At 51.7% G+C, this 16,867-nt stretch overlaps 1 protein-coding gene across 32 annotated transcripts in view; it reads right to left on the bottom strand.

Annotated features, from left to right (window-relative positions):
• Positions 1 to 16,867, bottom strand: part of TACC2 (transforming acidic coiled-coil containing protein 2) — a 257,255-nt gene that overhangs the window by 84,777 nt on the left and 155,611 nt on the right. For 3 of the 32 annotated variants that reach the window (XM_032281898.1, XM_032281897.1, XM_032281899.1), the window contains exon 1: positions 11,879 to 12,448. The exons of the other annotated variants lie outside the window; for them this stretch is intronic. In XM_032281898.1, coding sequence (XP_032137789.1) covers positions 11,879 to 11,946 — 68 coding nt within the window. In that variant the 5' untranslated portion in view covers positions 11,947 to 12,448. Of the gene's footprint in view, positions 1 to 11,878; positions 12,449 to 16,867 lie in introns of those variants that run through there. 32 annotated transcript variants of the gene reach the window in all.

Here is a 16,867-nt window from a genome sequence, read left to right as displayed (position 1 = left end):
CTTCACCGAGAATTATGCTGTATTTAAAACACAAAACCTGGCCAGGTGCAGTGGCTCATGCCTGTAATCCCAGCACTTTGGGAGGCCAAGGCAGGAGAAATGCTTGAGCTCAGCAGTTAGAGACCAGCCTGGGCAACATGGCGGAAACCCCATCTCTAAAAAAGTACACAAATTAGCCAGGCATGTCCCAGCTGCTAGGGAGGCTGAGGTGGAAAGATCATCTGAGCCTGAGGTTGGACGGAGCAGTGACCTGTGATGGTGCCACTGCACTCCGCCTGGGTGACAGAATAAGACCCCGTCTCAAAATAAGTAAATAAAATTTAAAAATAAATGAAACTCACAGTGATCTTTTGTTCACGGGGAATCTAAAATAAAGCCAAACTCATAGAAGCAGGGAGTAGACTGCTGTTTACCAGAGGCTGGGACATGGGGGAGAGATGTTAGTCAAAGGCACAAAATTTCAGTCAGATAAGAGAAATTAGTTCAACTACTAGATAGTTCAACAGTAAGATCTATTGTACAACTTGGTGACTATTTAGTTAATAACAATGTGCTATATACTTGAAAATTGCTATGAGTTTTTAAGTGTATTCTGCACACACACAAAAAGTAGGGGAGGTAATGCATATATTAATTAGCTTGATTTAGCCATTCTACAATGGAATTTTTATGTCAATTAAAAAAAAAAAAAACAGGAGCACAGTGTTTCACCAACGTTTTATGCACCAATTCTTCTCCTGGTTCCCGAAACACTTTTTGCATTTTCTTTCTTATCTATAGAATTATTTAGCAACAGAGAGAGATGGGTTGTTAATTCCATTTCACTGACGTCATAATGAGGCCTGAATGCCAATCATCTCAAGCCCAGGAAGTAAGTGGGCACTGTCACGTGCCCAGAAACCTAGGGCAGGCCTGCACTGAGACAGTGCCCGTGCCCACTAGCTATTTTCCTGGGAGGTGTTGTTACAGCATTGCACTGTTCTTAGCAGTGGAGGTGGCTGGCTGGCTGATCTGGGCAGGCTCTATCTTGGGAGCGCTGGGTGAGTTTACCAGGCACACCCTCAGCCTCCAACACACCTGTCTTGTCGGTCCAGGTGAAATATGCAGGTCACAGATACAGACTGACAGTCACACCTACTGGAAAAACAAAGAGGAAACAGAGAAACTAAGGTCAGGACAAAGAACCCTCAGATGGTCCACCGAGCCCTATGGCAAGACCAGGGCAACAGGGACAGTCCCGTCCCACAAAGGGAGAGAGGAGGGGGGCAGAAGGTCTCTGTTGGTTGTAGCCTAGGCTTGGCCTGGCTCAGCCCAGCCCAGCCCACTTCCCTGTCTATGGGAGCAGGTGGCCGCTGGCCCTGGGTCATGGAGCCTGGAACATGCATGGGGCTGGAGGGTAACAGCTGTGCCTACAGAGGGAGCTTGTGTTCATGATGTGTGCTCCATAGCAGGCTCAACCATGCTCTTCCCTCATCTGTTACCAGAACAGCTGGACAGGAAGGACACGGAGAAGGAAGGCCTCTGGCTCCTGAAGTCCTGCTTCTCCTCATCTCGTAGGGCAGGTGAAAGACCACCCTCCGCAGACACGCTTTCCCTTCTTGCCTGGTGCCCTTCCCACTGACCCCAGAGCCATCAGCAGCAGAGCTCCCGGGAACACAGTGCCACATACGACTACACTCCTCAAGCCCCTTGTCTCTCCCGTGCCTCGTGTTCTTCTCTTAGGCTTTGCCCTGGCACCTGAAGATGCTCGTGACAAGTACCAGACCTGGAAGCTGCCCCAGGAGCAAGCTGCCTCCCAAGGCCTCCCCAGTTAGGTCAGGAGACTGAGCTGAGCTGTTAAGGGGCATTCATGGACTAAGCCAAAGCCCAGGGCACAGAGCCCAGCTCTCCTTCCAGGGTCCCCTCACCCTTCCACCCCCACCACCCGGCTCTGGGTCCATGCAGGCATGGAGGCTGGGGCATCAACTCCCCCAGCAGCTGGAAGCCAGTTTGTCTGCCAGGAGGTTACAGAGAGGATGGGGCAGCCCCGGGAAGCCACAGGAGGAAGTCAGCTGTTCTAGACCAGAGGTGAGCCCAAGCCCAAAAACTCGGATGCTTCGGGCTTTTGGGTTTTCTGGGGTAAGGGGGGCCCCATTTTTCTAAAACCATCCTGGTCATTACCCCATAGGAATCCCTCCTGTTGGGCAGTGGAGATACAAGCCCTCTTTAAGTCAGTTTGAATTGGTTTTTTTCTACTTGTAACCAAAGGTATCCGAGCTGAGGCCATAGGCGAAGCCTGTCTGAGGATGTTCTGGGTGCAGCTCTGACCGGAAATACCTCTACAGACCCCAGGCTCCTGGTCACAAGCCTTCGCCTGCTCACACCAACTCCTCCAGTCACTGGTCTGGGGGCCCAAACTCAGTACTCCCACGCATGGGCCAGAATGCCAGGGGGCAGCCGGCCCCTGACGCCCGCCCTCCCCGGCTGCCTCTCACTCACCCTCTGTACATTCCTGCCTCTTCCTCATCACACAAGAGCCTAGTGCTGGGAGGGACGGTGTTCACTCCCCCAGCTGCCCCACGGCCAGGGTGGCATCTTAGGGCCATTCATAAAAGGCAATGGGCAGTCACAGGATCCTCTTCTGAAAAGGGGTCAGCTGGGAAGTTCCATGCAGGATCTAAATGTGCACAGATGTTTTCCCTAAAGTAAAGCCAGCCTCTCCCGCCTTCTTCCTGGAGGGAAAATACTTCCAGACCACGGTAGGCGCCTCCCTTTAATGCAGAACAATGAACAATGTGCAGCTTCCACCAGGCTCCGATAAGTGGCACAGAGGAGCCACCGTGAGAGGCCGGAGCCCCTTGGACATGGGCTGCTTCTCAAGTACAGAGACCCAGATCTGAGCCCGAGGAAGGGTAGTGCTGGCACAAACTCAGCCCCTCCTGGGTGGGCAGCAACCAACAAGCTGTGCCCTCCCCTGCCTGACTCTCTCGCTCAGCAGTAGATGGAGAGCAGCCCAGGTATTTTCTAAACATCAAGTTTCAACCTAGACCAACAGCCTGCCGTAACCACGAGTCAAAACATAAAATTAAGCCCCCTGAAGTCATGGGTCATGTCCCTGCAGCCTTGGGTACATTCTAGCTCATCTCCAGGCCCCTACATTCAGGCTTGGATGGTTTTAACTCAGGCCAGTCTCAACAGGTGTCAGTACCAAGAGGCCGTAAGTTTGTCCAACCACCTCTGGGCTTGCTGGGCCTCAGGAGGGGTCAGCTTCCTCTGACGGTGCTTACGGCTATTTTCCACTTGGGCTGAACACAGTAAACACCCACCTCCCTTGGAACCAACCTCTAGAACATCCCTAAGGAGCTGTATGGAGACAGAAAAGAAAAAAATACTTCCGAGCAAAGACACAAGGAAGAGCCTGAGCCAAGGGCCCAAGGAGGCCCCTTCTTATTCCCAAATTCACCATCCATTGCAGTTCCTCATGAGAGAAACATTCGCAATCTAACTCCTTCACCAAGTGGGAAGATGCCTCTGATTTGAGTTTGCCAAAAGATATGTACACCTATAAATATTTTCTTTTAGCAAGTTGAAAGGTAAAGGGGAAAAATTAAAATGACTACCTGACTTATTTTGAATAATGACTAGCTGGAAAGGCCCAAGTGATATTTCATGGATGATGGGTTTGGGGGACTTAAAACCCTCTGTGATTCTAAAATCCTCATGTTTCCAGTTCTAAAATCCTCAGACTCTGGAACGCCACAAACACCTTGGAGTAAGTGAAGCTGGAATGTTGATGGTGAACTTGCCAGCAGCTGGCCTGAGTTCTCACCCCCATAAGGACGCAGAGCCACTGTGACCTGCCTGACAGCAGGGCTCCAGGAAACCCTGAGCAGAGCGGCCGCTGCCACCCTGCCTCCACCCCTTATCTTGGTCCCCACCGTTCTGCCCAGAGCCTGAGGCTTCTGTTTTAGGCAAGAAGAGCTGCATCCATCCACTTCCATTTAAGGAGAAAGCAGAGGAAAAGGGTGTCCTTCTAAATAAGGAGGGCGGGCAGGTACCAACCCTGTGGGGGACCCACCACCCCCACTAGTCATTTATTATTTGTCATACAGCCGGGGGTGGGGCGCACTCCACAAAAGACCCACCTTCCCGGTCCATGCATTCCGTTCCTTTGTCAGGGCTACAAACGCAGAAACAAAGGTAATCTACTGCTCACGGCCATGCCTCGGACGCCTAAAATAGACCAGCCAAGAGACAGAGCAGAAGATGCCTGCGGAGGGGAGTGGACGGAGCATGCTAAGTCTCGGAGGCAGGACAGCGTTGTGTGTTCAAAGAACTGACAGGCGACCAGAGTCCTGGCAAACATCAGGCGGGAGGAAGAGGGGCGGGAGCCAGATGGCAGGGCCTGGAGGCGCTAGCAAGGGGTTAGGATTTTAGACTAAATGCAATGGGAAGCAGATACAGGTTTTAACCACGGAAGGCCAATGACCTGGACTGTTCTAGAAAGAAGAGAGGTGAAGGAAAAGGTGAAGATAAGGCTTGATTATCGTGGGTCAGGCATGGTGGTGTCCCAGCACTTTGGGAGGCTGAGGTGGGCAGATCATTTCAGGTCAGGAGTTTGAGACCAGCCTGGCCAACATGGTGAAACCCCATCTCTACTAAAAATACAAGAATTAGCCAGGCATAGTGGCATGTGCCTGTAATCCCAGCTACTTGGGAGGCTGAGGCAGGAGAATCACTTGGACCCGAGAGACAGTGGCTGAGATCACGCCAGTGCACTCCAGCCTGGGCAAGAGAGTGAAACTCTGTCTCAGAAAAAAAGACTTGATGATCAGGTTTCTTGTTTGAGCACCTGGGTGGATAAGGTGCCAGGTGTCAACATGAGGAAGAAGGGGGTGGGGCGGGGTTCGTTTGTACATTTGTTTTTGCTTTTAAGAGGAAGATGGACATCAGAGTTCTACGTTGGACATGTTAAGCCTGAGCTATCCAGGAGGAATCCAAGAGGAGAAATTAAGTACACAGTTGAATTAAGGCCAGGCATGGTGGCTCACGCCTGTAATCCTAGCACTTTGGGAGGCCAAGGCAGGAGGATCACTTGAGCCCAGGAGTTCAAGACCAGCTTGGGCAATATAGGGAGGCCCCATTTCTACAAAACATTTAAAAATTAGCCAGGCATGGTGACATGCACCTATATTCCCAGCTGCCTGGGAGGCAGAGGCAGGAGGATCACTTGAGCCTGGGAGGTGAAGGCTGCAGTGAGCCATGATTGTGCCACCAGTGACAGAGCGAGATCCTGTCTCAAAAAAAAAAAAGGGGGAAAGTACAGTGCTCAGATGAGAGGGAAGGATATAAGTTGGGGCATTATCAGCACATATTATTTAAATCTGTGAGCATAAATGAGATGTCAGAGAGAGAGAGAGAGAGAGAGAGAACAGGAAACAAACATTGCCCAGGCCAAAGGGGACATAAGTCTGAGATCCCTGTACCAATCAATCATCTGTATAACCAGGAATCAGCAAACTACAACCTGCAGCCTGTTTTTAAAACTAAAACTCCACTGGAATATGGATTACAGGTTGTCTCTGGCTGCATTAGAAATGTAACAGCAGAGACATTGCACAAAGACTGAATGGCCCAGAAAACCAAAAACATGTACTATGAGGTCTTTTACAGAAAGTGTGCTGACCCCTTAATTGAAACCACCCAGGCGACTCAGCTTCCTTAGCTATAAAAGTCACCCACCTTGCAGGACCCAGGGATATAGTTATTTATATACTCAAAAAACCTAGCACACGGTCACGACACACAAGTTTCTGCTGAATCTGAGCCTGCTCAGCCGGCTTTTCACTCCTGGCTTCAACACTGCAGCATCCAGCTCTTTCCGTATTTGGCAACGGCAATCAGCACACACCTGCACTCCCGAAACAACTGTTGAAGTGAATTTGTAAATATAAACAGAACAAATGTCATCTGAGCTACTGCTTCCAACTCAGGATAGATGTGTGTGAGCAGTTCTGACTCAGTCAGTTCCCTGTGGTCAATCAATCTCCCCTAAACCCCTGGCCAACCTGACACAAAAGCGTCAGTCCGTGAACAATTGGTTTTCACAGAACAATTGCTTACGATGCCTAAGTCCTCCTCATTAATCTTAAAGGGAAGAAATAGAATTGCTCAGCATCGCTTGCTTACCCCAGAACACTGCCCTGGCTTGGGTAATCCATTTGGCAAGAACAGCCAATCGTGTTTCAGGATAAAGTTGTTTCCTAGGCAACCAAAAATCTAGCCACAGAAACAGGCTGTAGATAGTGGAAAGAAACACAGGGATGGGAATGGGAGGGTCGATGGAGAAGAGTGACCCAGAATCCATCGGCCTTGATCTGATGTTCACCTGCAGTGCCACACTCAGTCAGTATCCGAGTCCTAGCTGCTTACCCTATCCTCCACAGGGCACCTTGTCCCAGGCTCCCCAGCATGGCACGGCCCCTTGGATGATTGGTAGCTACCTGGAGGGCCTTGGAATACATTTGCCTTCAGCCTACCTAGGAGAAAGCTTCCAGGCAAATCCCACAGAGAAGACAGTGAAGGCCCAGGATCCTTGTGAACATGGACACAGGGCCATGCTGGTGATATCGAGGAATAATGGCAGGGAAAAATACAGCCAAGCTTTCTTTGGGACTCAATCTCCCCCTCACACTCTACAGATAATTCGGCAGCTTATTCTATTTTAGGGGGGAAAAAAACTCTAATTGTGTCCAACATTAACATCCAAAGTAAAATCTGCCTCTGGGAACTCAGGAACTGGCTACAACCCATATTAGGAACCCTGTCATTTAAGCTAAAGGATTTAACCAAGGGTTGCCCCAAGAAACAAGGCCATGAAAAAGAGCTGTGGCTCGTGCACTGGCTCATGCCTGTAATCCCAACACTTTGGGAGGCTGAAGCTGATGGCTCTCTTGAATCCAGGAGTTCAAGACCAGCCTGGGCCACATAGCAAGGCCCCGTCTTTACAAAAAAAAAAAAAATTATTAAAAAAAAAGTGGCCAGGCATAGTGGCTCACACCTGCAATACGAGCACTTTGGGAAGCCGAGGCGGGCCGATCACGAGGTCAGGAGATCGAGACAATCCTGGCCAAAATGGTGAAACCCCATCTCCACTAAAAATACAAAAAAAATAGCTGGGCGTGGTGGCACATGCCTATAGTCCCAGCTACTGGGGAGGCTGAGGAAGGAGAATTTCTTGAATCCAGGAGGGGGAGATTGCAGTGAGCCGAGATTGCGCCACTGCACTGGGAAACAATGTAAGGCTCCGTCTCAGAAAAAAATTAGCAGGACATAGAGGTGTGTGCCGATAGTCCCAGCTACTTGACAGGATGACGTGGAAAAATCGCTTGAGTCTGGAAGGTCAAGGCTGCAGCAAGCCGAGATCACACTGTCACATATGAGCCTGGGAAACAGAGTGAGTGAGACCCAGTCTCAAAAGAAAAAGAAAAGAGAGAGAAAGCAAAAGAGGAAGGGAGGGAGGAAGGAATGGAGGGAGGGAAGAAGGGAAGGGAAGGGGAGGGGAGGGGAGAGGAAGGGAGGAGAGGAGAGGGGAAGGGAGGGGGGAAGGAAGGAAAGAAGGAAGGAAGGGAGGGAGGGAAGAAGGGAAGGGGAGGGGAGGGGAGGGGAGAGGAAGGGAGGAGAGGAGAGGGGAGGGGAGGGGGGAAGGAAGGAAAAAGAAAGAAAAGAAAAAGAAAAAAGAGAAAGATCTAACGAGGGCTAAAGAAAGATTCCTGCTCAGAGCCCCAGCGGCCATTCCTGACCTGAGTGGCTGAGAGGCTGGCAATTTCAGGTACAGGGCATTTCCTCTTTTGAAGTTTTATGGCACTTATGTCTTCTCAGAGTCTTTACAGATGTGGCATCTCACCTCTGAAAAACCCTGCGAGGCAGGAGGGGCAGGATCAGAGTCATCAGACTCTCTACTGCTCCCAAAGAGAAGGTGAGGAACCACATGAGGGAAGGGGCCAGAACCCCACTTCTAACCACAGATGCATGGAGAGCTCCAAGCACTCCACCTACTGCGGTGATACCCAAGATCCCTCTTTTGCCTGGCCTCTCTCCAGCTACGTCTGATCCCACTCACTTCTGAAATCTCAGCCCAAACTCATCAACTTCCCCAAACTAGCTCCCAATCCAGTATTCTTGTCTGTCTTGGCCAATGCCACTTCTTTCTCTTAGTTACCAGGATATGAAACTTCCACTTTGTACTTGCCACTGTCTCTTCTCTTCCCTCCCCCATCTCATCAATCACAGAGCCTGTTGCTTCCTCCTTCATCATTTCTCTCCCACCCACCCTGGCCTCTCTACTTTGATCCACGGGTCTACAGAGGTATGGGTTTCCGTATTTGTGATTTGTTTTCAAAGCCAGGGCACGTGATTACTTTGAGAGCAGGGCAACAGTCAGGGCAGGCTGACTGATGATAACGGCCCCCTGGATGGTTTTCAGTGGCTAGGGTGTGGGGATTCGGTGGAAGCTGAGGGAACCCCTGTAACAGGGGTCTCCAACTACACAAAGGACAAAGTACTTAATGCTGCCGCACTTAGCAGAAGCCGCACCACATGGGGCTGCCACGGAAGCAAGGGATGAACAGCAGGTCTGATCAATCGCTGCAGACCACATTTACTCAAGTACCTCCTGTCCCTTTCCTGTGTCTCCTGCCATCCATAAGGAGAAATAAGTGCTTTCTGTGGGAGAATTCTCCCTCCCCTTGCCTCCCATATTCTATTTAGAAACAAATGGCCACTGTTGCTACAGGAACTTCTTTGCCAGATAGGAAAGGAGCAGTAAGATAAGTGGCCAGCTGTTTCTCATGGACAGGATGGCAGGAAGACTGAACTAGCTCATGGAGCTCATGGCTTCTCAAGTTTTGAGATGCCGACAAATCACCTGGGCATCTTTACAAGTCCCTGGTTGAAATGGAGATTCTGATTCAGCTGGTCTGGGGTGCGGTCTAAGGCTCTGTGTTTCCAACAAGCGCCTTTGGGAAGCTGCTGCTGAAGTGCGTGGCCCACCCTGGGGATATCAAGGGACTGGTCACCACTTGCACCTTCATCCTCAGGCTTCAATCCCCAGTCCCACAGGACTTCTGCTGCTCCAATCTTAATGCTTCAGTTCTCAAAAGGGAGATACAAGACTCGCTCCCTCCCTACCCCAATGCTCTCCCGCCGTTAGCTGGAGCTACAAAAGCTGCCCAAAGGCACCCTAAACCTGCAATTGGAAGGAAAGATATCTTTTATTTATTTATTTTTTTTGAGACGAAGTTTTGCTCTTTTTGCCCAGGCTGGAGTGCAATGGCGCGATCTAGGCTCATCTAAAGGTCTTCCTCCCAGGTTCAAGCGATTCTCCTGCCTCAGCCCCCCGAGTAGCTGGGATTACAGGCATGTGCCACCACTCTGGCTAATTCTGTATTTTTAGTAGAGACAGGGTTTCTCCATGTTGGTCAGGGTGGTCTCAAACTCCCGACCTCAGGTGATCCACCTCCCAAAGCGCTGGATTACAGGCGTGAGCCACCTCACCTGGCCGGAAATAAATCTTAAAGCTAAAGAATTTAAAAAAGAATTCTTCAGTCACATCCAAATCCTCTTTTGATTTCACTCTTATGCCCTGACCCTCCTGAAGCCAGTCTTTCACAGGGAACCGGCAGAGAAAAAGAGAAATATTCACTCTAGATTCGGGGGTTGTCAGGGGCCGTCCCCCTCACCAGGTGCACACCCTGTTTGTCTCTGTCCCTGCAGCCCTGACGGCATCATCTTACAATGCCAGCTCCTTCCTACCACGGACCCCACACCCTGTTTCTGTTTCGTGTATTATTCATGTGCATGCCTTTTTAGCTGCACAGCAATACATGCTACCAAGAAAGACCTGTGCCTGGGCAGAAAAGAGGCGCTCTCCGAATATACATATTTTTAAAACCTCTAGACTGGAAAAGAGCACATCTGTAGTAGAAAAATAAGCCCCAGTTATTCAGAGAGCAGAGACGGGTTTTGAAGAGGACAGATGCTAGCAATGGCACTGGCCCCAAACACTTCCGCTCTCTTCATTTTTTTAGAACAAAAATGTTAGGGGCTGGAGGGTGGGATTTTGTGAATGAGTGAATATACTATCTTAAAGATCTATATTTAGAGACATTTCAGATGCAGCAGTTCTAGGGAGAGAAGCCTCAGGCGGGTGCATATGGACCAATTCAACTGTGAAAATATTTGATAAGCAGCTTCCATCACCATGTGGCCATTCAGCATGAAATTTTATTTAAACACCACTTTCCCAATGGACAGAATCTTAAGGGACCTTATCCAAAAAGGCATAGCTCCCTAACAGAAGCTGGCTAAACTCAGCCCTCACCTGACAGAATAGTGATCATTTATTAACTCAGCTGAGAAAGAGGGCGGGGACACTGGGGACTGGCGAGCTGAATTTCCAATGACTGAGGAGCACATTTTCCCAAACGTACCGTCACATTGTCCCTTCTGTTTCCTAAGCGCTTTACTAGATAGGTCTGAGCCGTGAAAGCTAGCCAGTGCCTGTCACTGATTAACTCAACTCCAGTACAGAGACTTGCAAAATATAGGTTAAAATTGTTCTTTTCTGCCTAGGCTCGAGGTGTATTTCCATGCACCTAGCAATACTACATGTGCGAGAGAAACAAGGCAGGCGCCGCACAAGGATCATGACACTTAAAAAGAAAACCCTCAAACACGATGCACCTCCATTGTAAGACGATGCCTTCTGAAGCTACAGGGATGAAGACAAATGATGGGTGCACACCTGCTCCGAAGAATGATTCCCTGCTAAGAGCTGGGGCGCAGAAAACCACAAGGCTTAGCCTAGCATTACATCGCCAAGCCAAGCCAGCTCCTCACTGAAGCCCAGGGGTGGGGACCCGTGAGGAAGCCCCCCATGGGGCTCCGTTCCTCCTACACACACAGACCAATCCCTACCATCTTTTAATCTACACATGAATGACTCTCAAGAACCCACCACTTTACTACCCCCACCCCCAAGTCTCCAGAGAATACTCTTCTCTGAAACACAGTCTTCTCCCTGGAAAAGGGGGTGGAGACAGGTGAGGCTGGGAGGTCCACTTTGGATACAAGCCTGAGTGGCTGAAATGCGACCCGTCAGGTAGACCCATTCACTAAGCCCCATCGTCCAAACATGCCTGGGGACGACCATAACAGACACGTGTATTCTAATAAACACTCAGCCAGGATAAAGGCCACTTCTGAGCACATCAGCTCCGTGGTTGAGAGAAAAGATCGGATTCCTGGATCGATGCACAGTCAAGCACTGCCTCCACCAATGACAAGACGGTTCTGCCGTCTTCACTAATAATAGCAAGCGGCCTTGTCCTCGAGTGTTCACCAGAGAGTGAGTATGTGGATGATGCTTAGGCTAACCGGACGGAACGTCCACCAGAGCGCACCACGCATCTGCCCGGCCACACGCGCGGCTGCCGGCCCGGAAACTGGGCCGTCTCCCCGGGCACGGAGCTGCCACGCTCATGGGTTCTTCCTAGGAGGAGGCAGTCGCTGATGCCTGGCTGTTCCCTTGCAGGAAATACCACTGTGCCGGGGGTGCAGAGGAAAGATGCCGACGGCAGGAGAAGCCCCCAGCCATGCACCCGCGGCTGAGCGCCCAAAACCGAATTCCAGGGAATCGTTTCTGCCCACAGCAGTCACTTGGGGCTGCCAGATGCTCCTCCCAGAGCAGCCACCAGGTAAAGCCTTGCAAGGCTGCGGAGAACCCCAGGCCAGCCTGGGCTCCAGGATGCACAGGCATCAGGAAAGGCGACACTAACAAAGCCCGGGCATCCTCTCCTTCCCCCCAGGAGGCCTGGGGCAGCCCGGGCGGAGCACTTACATTGCCTCGGAAGCCTCCAGGTTCAGGTCGCTGGCTGGGGCTGGCTGCAGGGACTGCGACCCTCCCATCCTCGCTGTGCCCTGGCGTGCAAGCTAGCCGCGAGCGGGGCCAGCGTCCTGGCGCGATTCCTGCAGCCGGGAGCCGGGGCGGGCCGGCCGGCGGCCGGGGTTGCTGCACTGCAGACGGGAGCGGCTGCGGGCATCCGTGGCGGCAGCGGTGGCGGCGGCGGCGGGGAGCTGCGACTCGCGGCCCGAGCCGGGGCCCGGGGGGCGAGCGCCGCGGATGTGTGTGCGTGCGAGTGTGGCCGGCGCGCGCCCGAGTGTGGCCGGCGTGCGCGGCTCTGCCCGGGGCGTGCGGGTGTGAGCGTGAGCGCCCGTGTGGTCCGAAAGGCTCGTCTCTTAAACCCCCTGGCAGCCGGCTCCTGTGTGTGACACGATGATGTCATCATCGCCGAGCAGCCCCAACGCCAGCATCTTCACAAAGCTCCACCGCGGGCTCCGGAAACGGGGCTGGGGGTGGGGAGGCGAAGACCCTCCCTCTGCCCCAGCCCCTCCCGCCTCCCCGGGACCGCCCGCATTGTGTGGCTTTGAAATGCAAATGAGCCGCAGGCCGGGAGCTGGGGCCCCAGAAAGGAGGGGCGTGGTGGCCGGGCGCGCCGACCACCGAGAGTGGGGGGGTCTCAGCCCTGCTGGCTCATCCCTGCCAGGAGGAAATGGTCTCTCCCGGCCCAGGACCAGGGGGCGGCTGCAGAACAGGTAAACAGGCTGCAGCGGGCCGCGGGAGCGACGCTGGGAGAGGCGTGCGCCCTTCTCCACGGCGGCTTCTGTCTCCTTCAGGCCCCGGGCTCTGCAGGCAGCGGAGGCCTGTAGCAGGGAGAGCTGCGGCACCTGGCTCTCCCCTCACAGCCAGCCCGGGCCTGGCCTCCAAGGGCCTTTGCACCGCACAGCGTGCAGGAGCTGGGGCAAGCTCGGGAGCAAAAGGTACTGGGCCTGCGAGCGGACTGGGGCTGCAACACCATGTCTGGCCACCAGGTGAGCTCCACAAAGCCAAGCCCTGTGCAGAGGCTCACCCTAAACAAGCAGAGGCCCAGCAAGCTGAGCCGCCCAATGCAGGCCCCTAACGCAGGGTGCGTGCACAGGGCAAAGGCAGTTCTCTGTTACATGCATCAGCTCAGCTCTGGGATTCTAAACACGTGCTGGGACTGTAGGAATGTCCGTGACACCCCATCACCGAGCTCCCAACGCCCATCCCCATCAGCAGCAAATCCCCGTCCCTGGACCGTGGCTTGCTGCGAGACCCTCAAGGCTCGATCTCCTGAGCCTCCTCACTGACGACTGCTGGAAAAAGAGTTCATCTCTGTATAGGTGCAGGAGATTTGGGGCACACCTGGGAACCCCACTGTCCCCTCTTGCTCTACATCCAACGCACCCACTTCCTGCGCTCCCAGCCGAGATTCATAACCGAATTCAAATGAATCTCTGATGGGTAAGTGGAAGACTCTTCCACGTTTTCCCAGCTTTTCTTCACCCACAGGGTGGTGAGCCTAAAAAGTATCTAAACTGTGGCCAAAAGCAAAAGAAAGTAACAACTAAATTGTTCAAAGCATTTTAAAATTGCCTCCAGTGCACTGTTTTCTAACGACAAGGCGATGGACGTTTGGACGGGCTCTTTTGAGACTGCCACTTGAGGTCAGGTCGTTCCAGAGCTTCACCAGGACTGACTTTCCACTGCTGCTATTCAGTATCAGTGTCAAACAGAATGCCAGGCGATCAACATCGCTTTCTGGGATGTAACAACATGAAATTTCCAGGAAACATTGAGAAGGTTTACTTTTGCATTTACATGAAAACAGCTAATGATTATGTCAATCTTGCAGGGAAGGTGGCTGTCAGGGGAGGTGTGACGAGGCATGCTCTGGAAAGCACCTCCCGAGGAAGCCGTCACTCACTGTCAGCACTGGGTGTCACTTGGTGGCATGGATCCTGCAACCTGTTCATCGTGTTGCCATTCTCAGCACCCTGAGGGTTTGTTTCTCTGTCAGAAAACAGACCTCTTGGGCTCCATATGCAGGTGAGGGCCCAAAGAAGCGTACCACGTGGAGCTGAAACTTCTGGGAGCTCTAACCTGGGCTCCTGCTGTTTTGAGAAAAGTGGCCCTTTCCCTGGGCACCTAGGGACTGGCCTTCAGCCAAGCCTGGTACTCAGAAAATACATGGGGGAAAAATGAGGAACCACAATCAGAAATCATCTGCCAGCCAGGTGCAGTGGCTCACACCTGTAATCCCAGCACTTTGGGAGGCCGAGTCAGGCAGATCACAAGGTCCGGAGATTGAGACCATCCTAACATGGTGAATCCCCATCTCTACTAAAAATACAAAAAATTAGCCGAGCGTGGTGGCATGCGCCTATAGTCTCAGCTACTCGGGAGGCTGAGGCAGGGGAATCGCTTGAACCCGGGAGGCAGAGATTGCAGTGAGCCGAGATCACGCCACTGCACTCCAGCCTGGGTGACAGAGCGAGACTCTGTCTCAAAAAACAAAGAAACAACAATGTTTTTCAGATGATATGCAAAAGCACAAGGCCATCTAAGGGTCCTTACCCTTAGTAGGTAGAGGTTCTGCTGCAACAACAAAATAGGGCTTTGAAATGAGACCAGCGTTCAAATCCTGACTTCTCCCTCATTAGCTGTGTGGCCTGGGCCGACTGTTTAACCATACCGAACCTTACTTCCTCAGCTGGCAAAAGAGGAAAAGCATCTATTTTGCAAGGGCATTGGAAAAACTAAATTAAATGCCATCTATGAATGCCTAGGACCAGGATTCTTCTTTAAAAGAAAAAAAATTTCCCCTAAGTATAGTACCATAAAGGAAATTAATGCAGCATTTAAGTGAAGTGCTTTTACGTAGAATCCCAACAACTGAAAAGTTATGACATAGTGACAGGGCATATTACTTAGTGGGACAACACCATCCCACTGGTGTCAAAAACACAATCAAGAACCAGGAGAGAGGCTGGGCACTGTGGCTCTTGCCTGTAATCCCAACACTTTGGGAGGCTGAGATGGGAGGACTGCTTGAACCCAGGAGTTCAAGACCAGCCTGGGCAACATAATGAGACCTTGTCTATACAAAAAAAAAAAAAAAAAAACCAACAAAATGAACTGGTGTGGTAGTGCACAACTGTGGTCCCAGCTACTCAGGAGACTGATGTGCTTGAGCCCAGCAGGTGGAGGCTGCAGTGAGCCATGATCATGCCACTGCACTCCAGCCTGGGCGACAGAGTGAGAGCCTGTCTTTAAAAAAAAAAAAAAAAAAAAAAAAAAAAAAAAAACAGGAGAGAAATCGAATCGAATGTGGGCACCATTACTGTTGATGCAACTAAAACCCATGTATTAGTTCGTGTAAAGTATTTATGGAAGAGTTTCAGACCCTCATGGAAGACCTTTTGATGCTGACTTTACAAACAATTTAAAACAAAGCTGGTGATCTAGTAACTCAGCCTACAGAACATGCAAAGCTGAAGAAAATGAGGAGGGAGGATGATCAGAGAGGAAAAGGGCTGTGCTATGGACTGAATGCTTGTGCCTCCCTCCCAAATTTATGTGTTGAAGCCCTAATCCCTAGTGGGATGGTATTTGGAGGTGGGGCTTTTGGGAGGTAATTAAAATTAGATTACATCGTAAGGCTCCCCTCACGATGAGATGAAACCCGTATAAAAAGAGAAAGGGACACGAGATTCCCCCCACCCTCCTTCTCTGCTGTGTGAGGCAAGAAGGTGGCCATTTGCAAGCCAGGAAGAGAGCCTTCATCAAGAACCCACCCATACTGGCACCCTGATCTCAGATTTCCAGCCTCTAGAACTGGAAGAAATCAATGTTCCCTATTTAGGCCACCTAGGGAACCCCACCACTCCTAGGCATGGGCCTAATGAGACCCTGAACTCAAACAGCCCCTGGGGGCCGTTAGACCACAGTCCGCATATTCTAAGCCCCAGAAGACAGGCTAAGCCCACTTAGACAGGCTCCACTGCAAACCTTCCTACAGGCATCCCCAAAGACACCCTAGAAACCTGGGGAAATCAAGGAATGCATCCATCATTTCTAAAAAGCGATTCAGCATATATTAATCCACCTATTATGTACCTGGCCTATAAATGAAGAACCAGCTTATTCTCACATTACTTAATGACACCTACCAGAAAGATCAGCAAACCCGGTAAATCCCTACAGCAAAAAGGTAAACTGCGTAGTGCAGCCTCTTCACTCCCACAGGGGTTCAAGGGACTGAGCCATGGTCAGAAACTGCAAGTCGTTTGAAGCACCTCTGACACCCCAAGGAAAACAAACGTGAGTGGCTGCACCTTTGCCTCTGGCTTCAGGGAGTCTCCAGTTGCCATAGCAGCGGACTCTCCAAACACTACCAGTGGACCCCGAGCTGCTAATTAGCCCGAGCACACACACTAGGGAAAGTAGGTCAGATCACAGAAAAACCCATCTGGAGGAACTAGGAATGTAAACACAGATGGAGAACCGGCTCCTCCAAGCCCCGCTCTTCACCACCACCCACGACACCATGGTGGGGAGTGGAGGGAGGCTGAACAAAACCCCAGGGACTTTTCTTCAGGGAGCTGAGTTTGAGACCAGCGCTGGGCTCTCTCTGAGTGTTACCTTGTTCCTCCATCTGAGGCCCCGCACGTCCACCCCCATGTCACACAACTCTGCACCCAGCAGTGCCTGAACGCCCGAGCTCTGCACTGAGCTAGGCACGCGCTCGGCCTTGCCGAAAATTCAAAGGGCTGGGAAGCTGTGTGCCCAGAATGCAGCACCCACACACCCATGTGAGCAGGGGACCTGTGAGTAGGGACAGCACCTGGGCTCAGGTGAGAATGGTGTGGTGCTGAGCTTTTGCCACTCAGGTGTCACAGTCCCCACATGGACGCTCTTTCCTGGGCTTTGGGGACACACTTCCACATCACTCAGTCTCGTTCCAAA

The sequence above is a fragment of the Sapajus apella genome, unplaced genomic scaffold (genome assembly GCF_009761245.1).
Source record: "Sapajus apella isolate SASKATOON/1434 unplaced genomic scaffold, GSC_monkey_1.0 scaffold13, whole genome shotgun sequence".
Classification (NCBI taxonomy): domain Eukaryota; kingdom Metazoa; phylum Chordata; class Mammalia; order Primates; family Cebidae; genus Sapajus; species Sapajus apella.
Note: the sequence above shows the minus strand (reverse complement) of the source record. Positions and strands in the feature narration are given on the sequence as shown.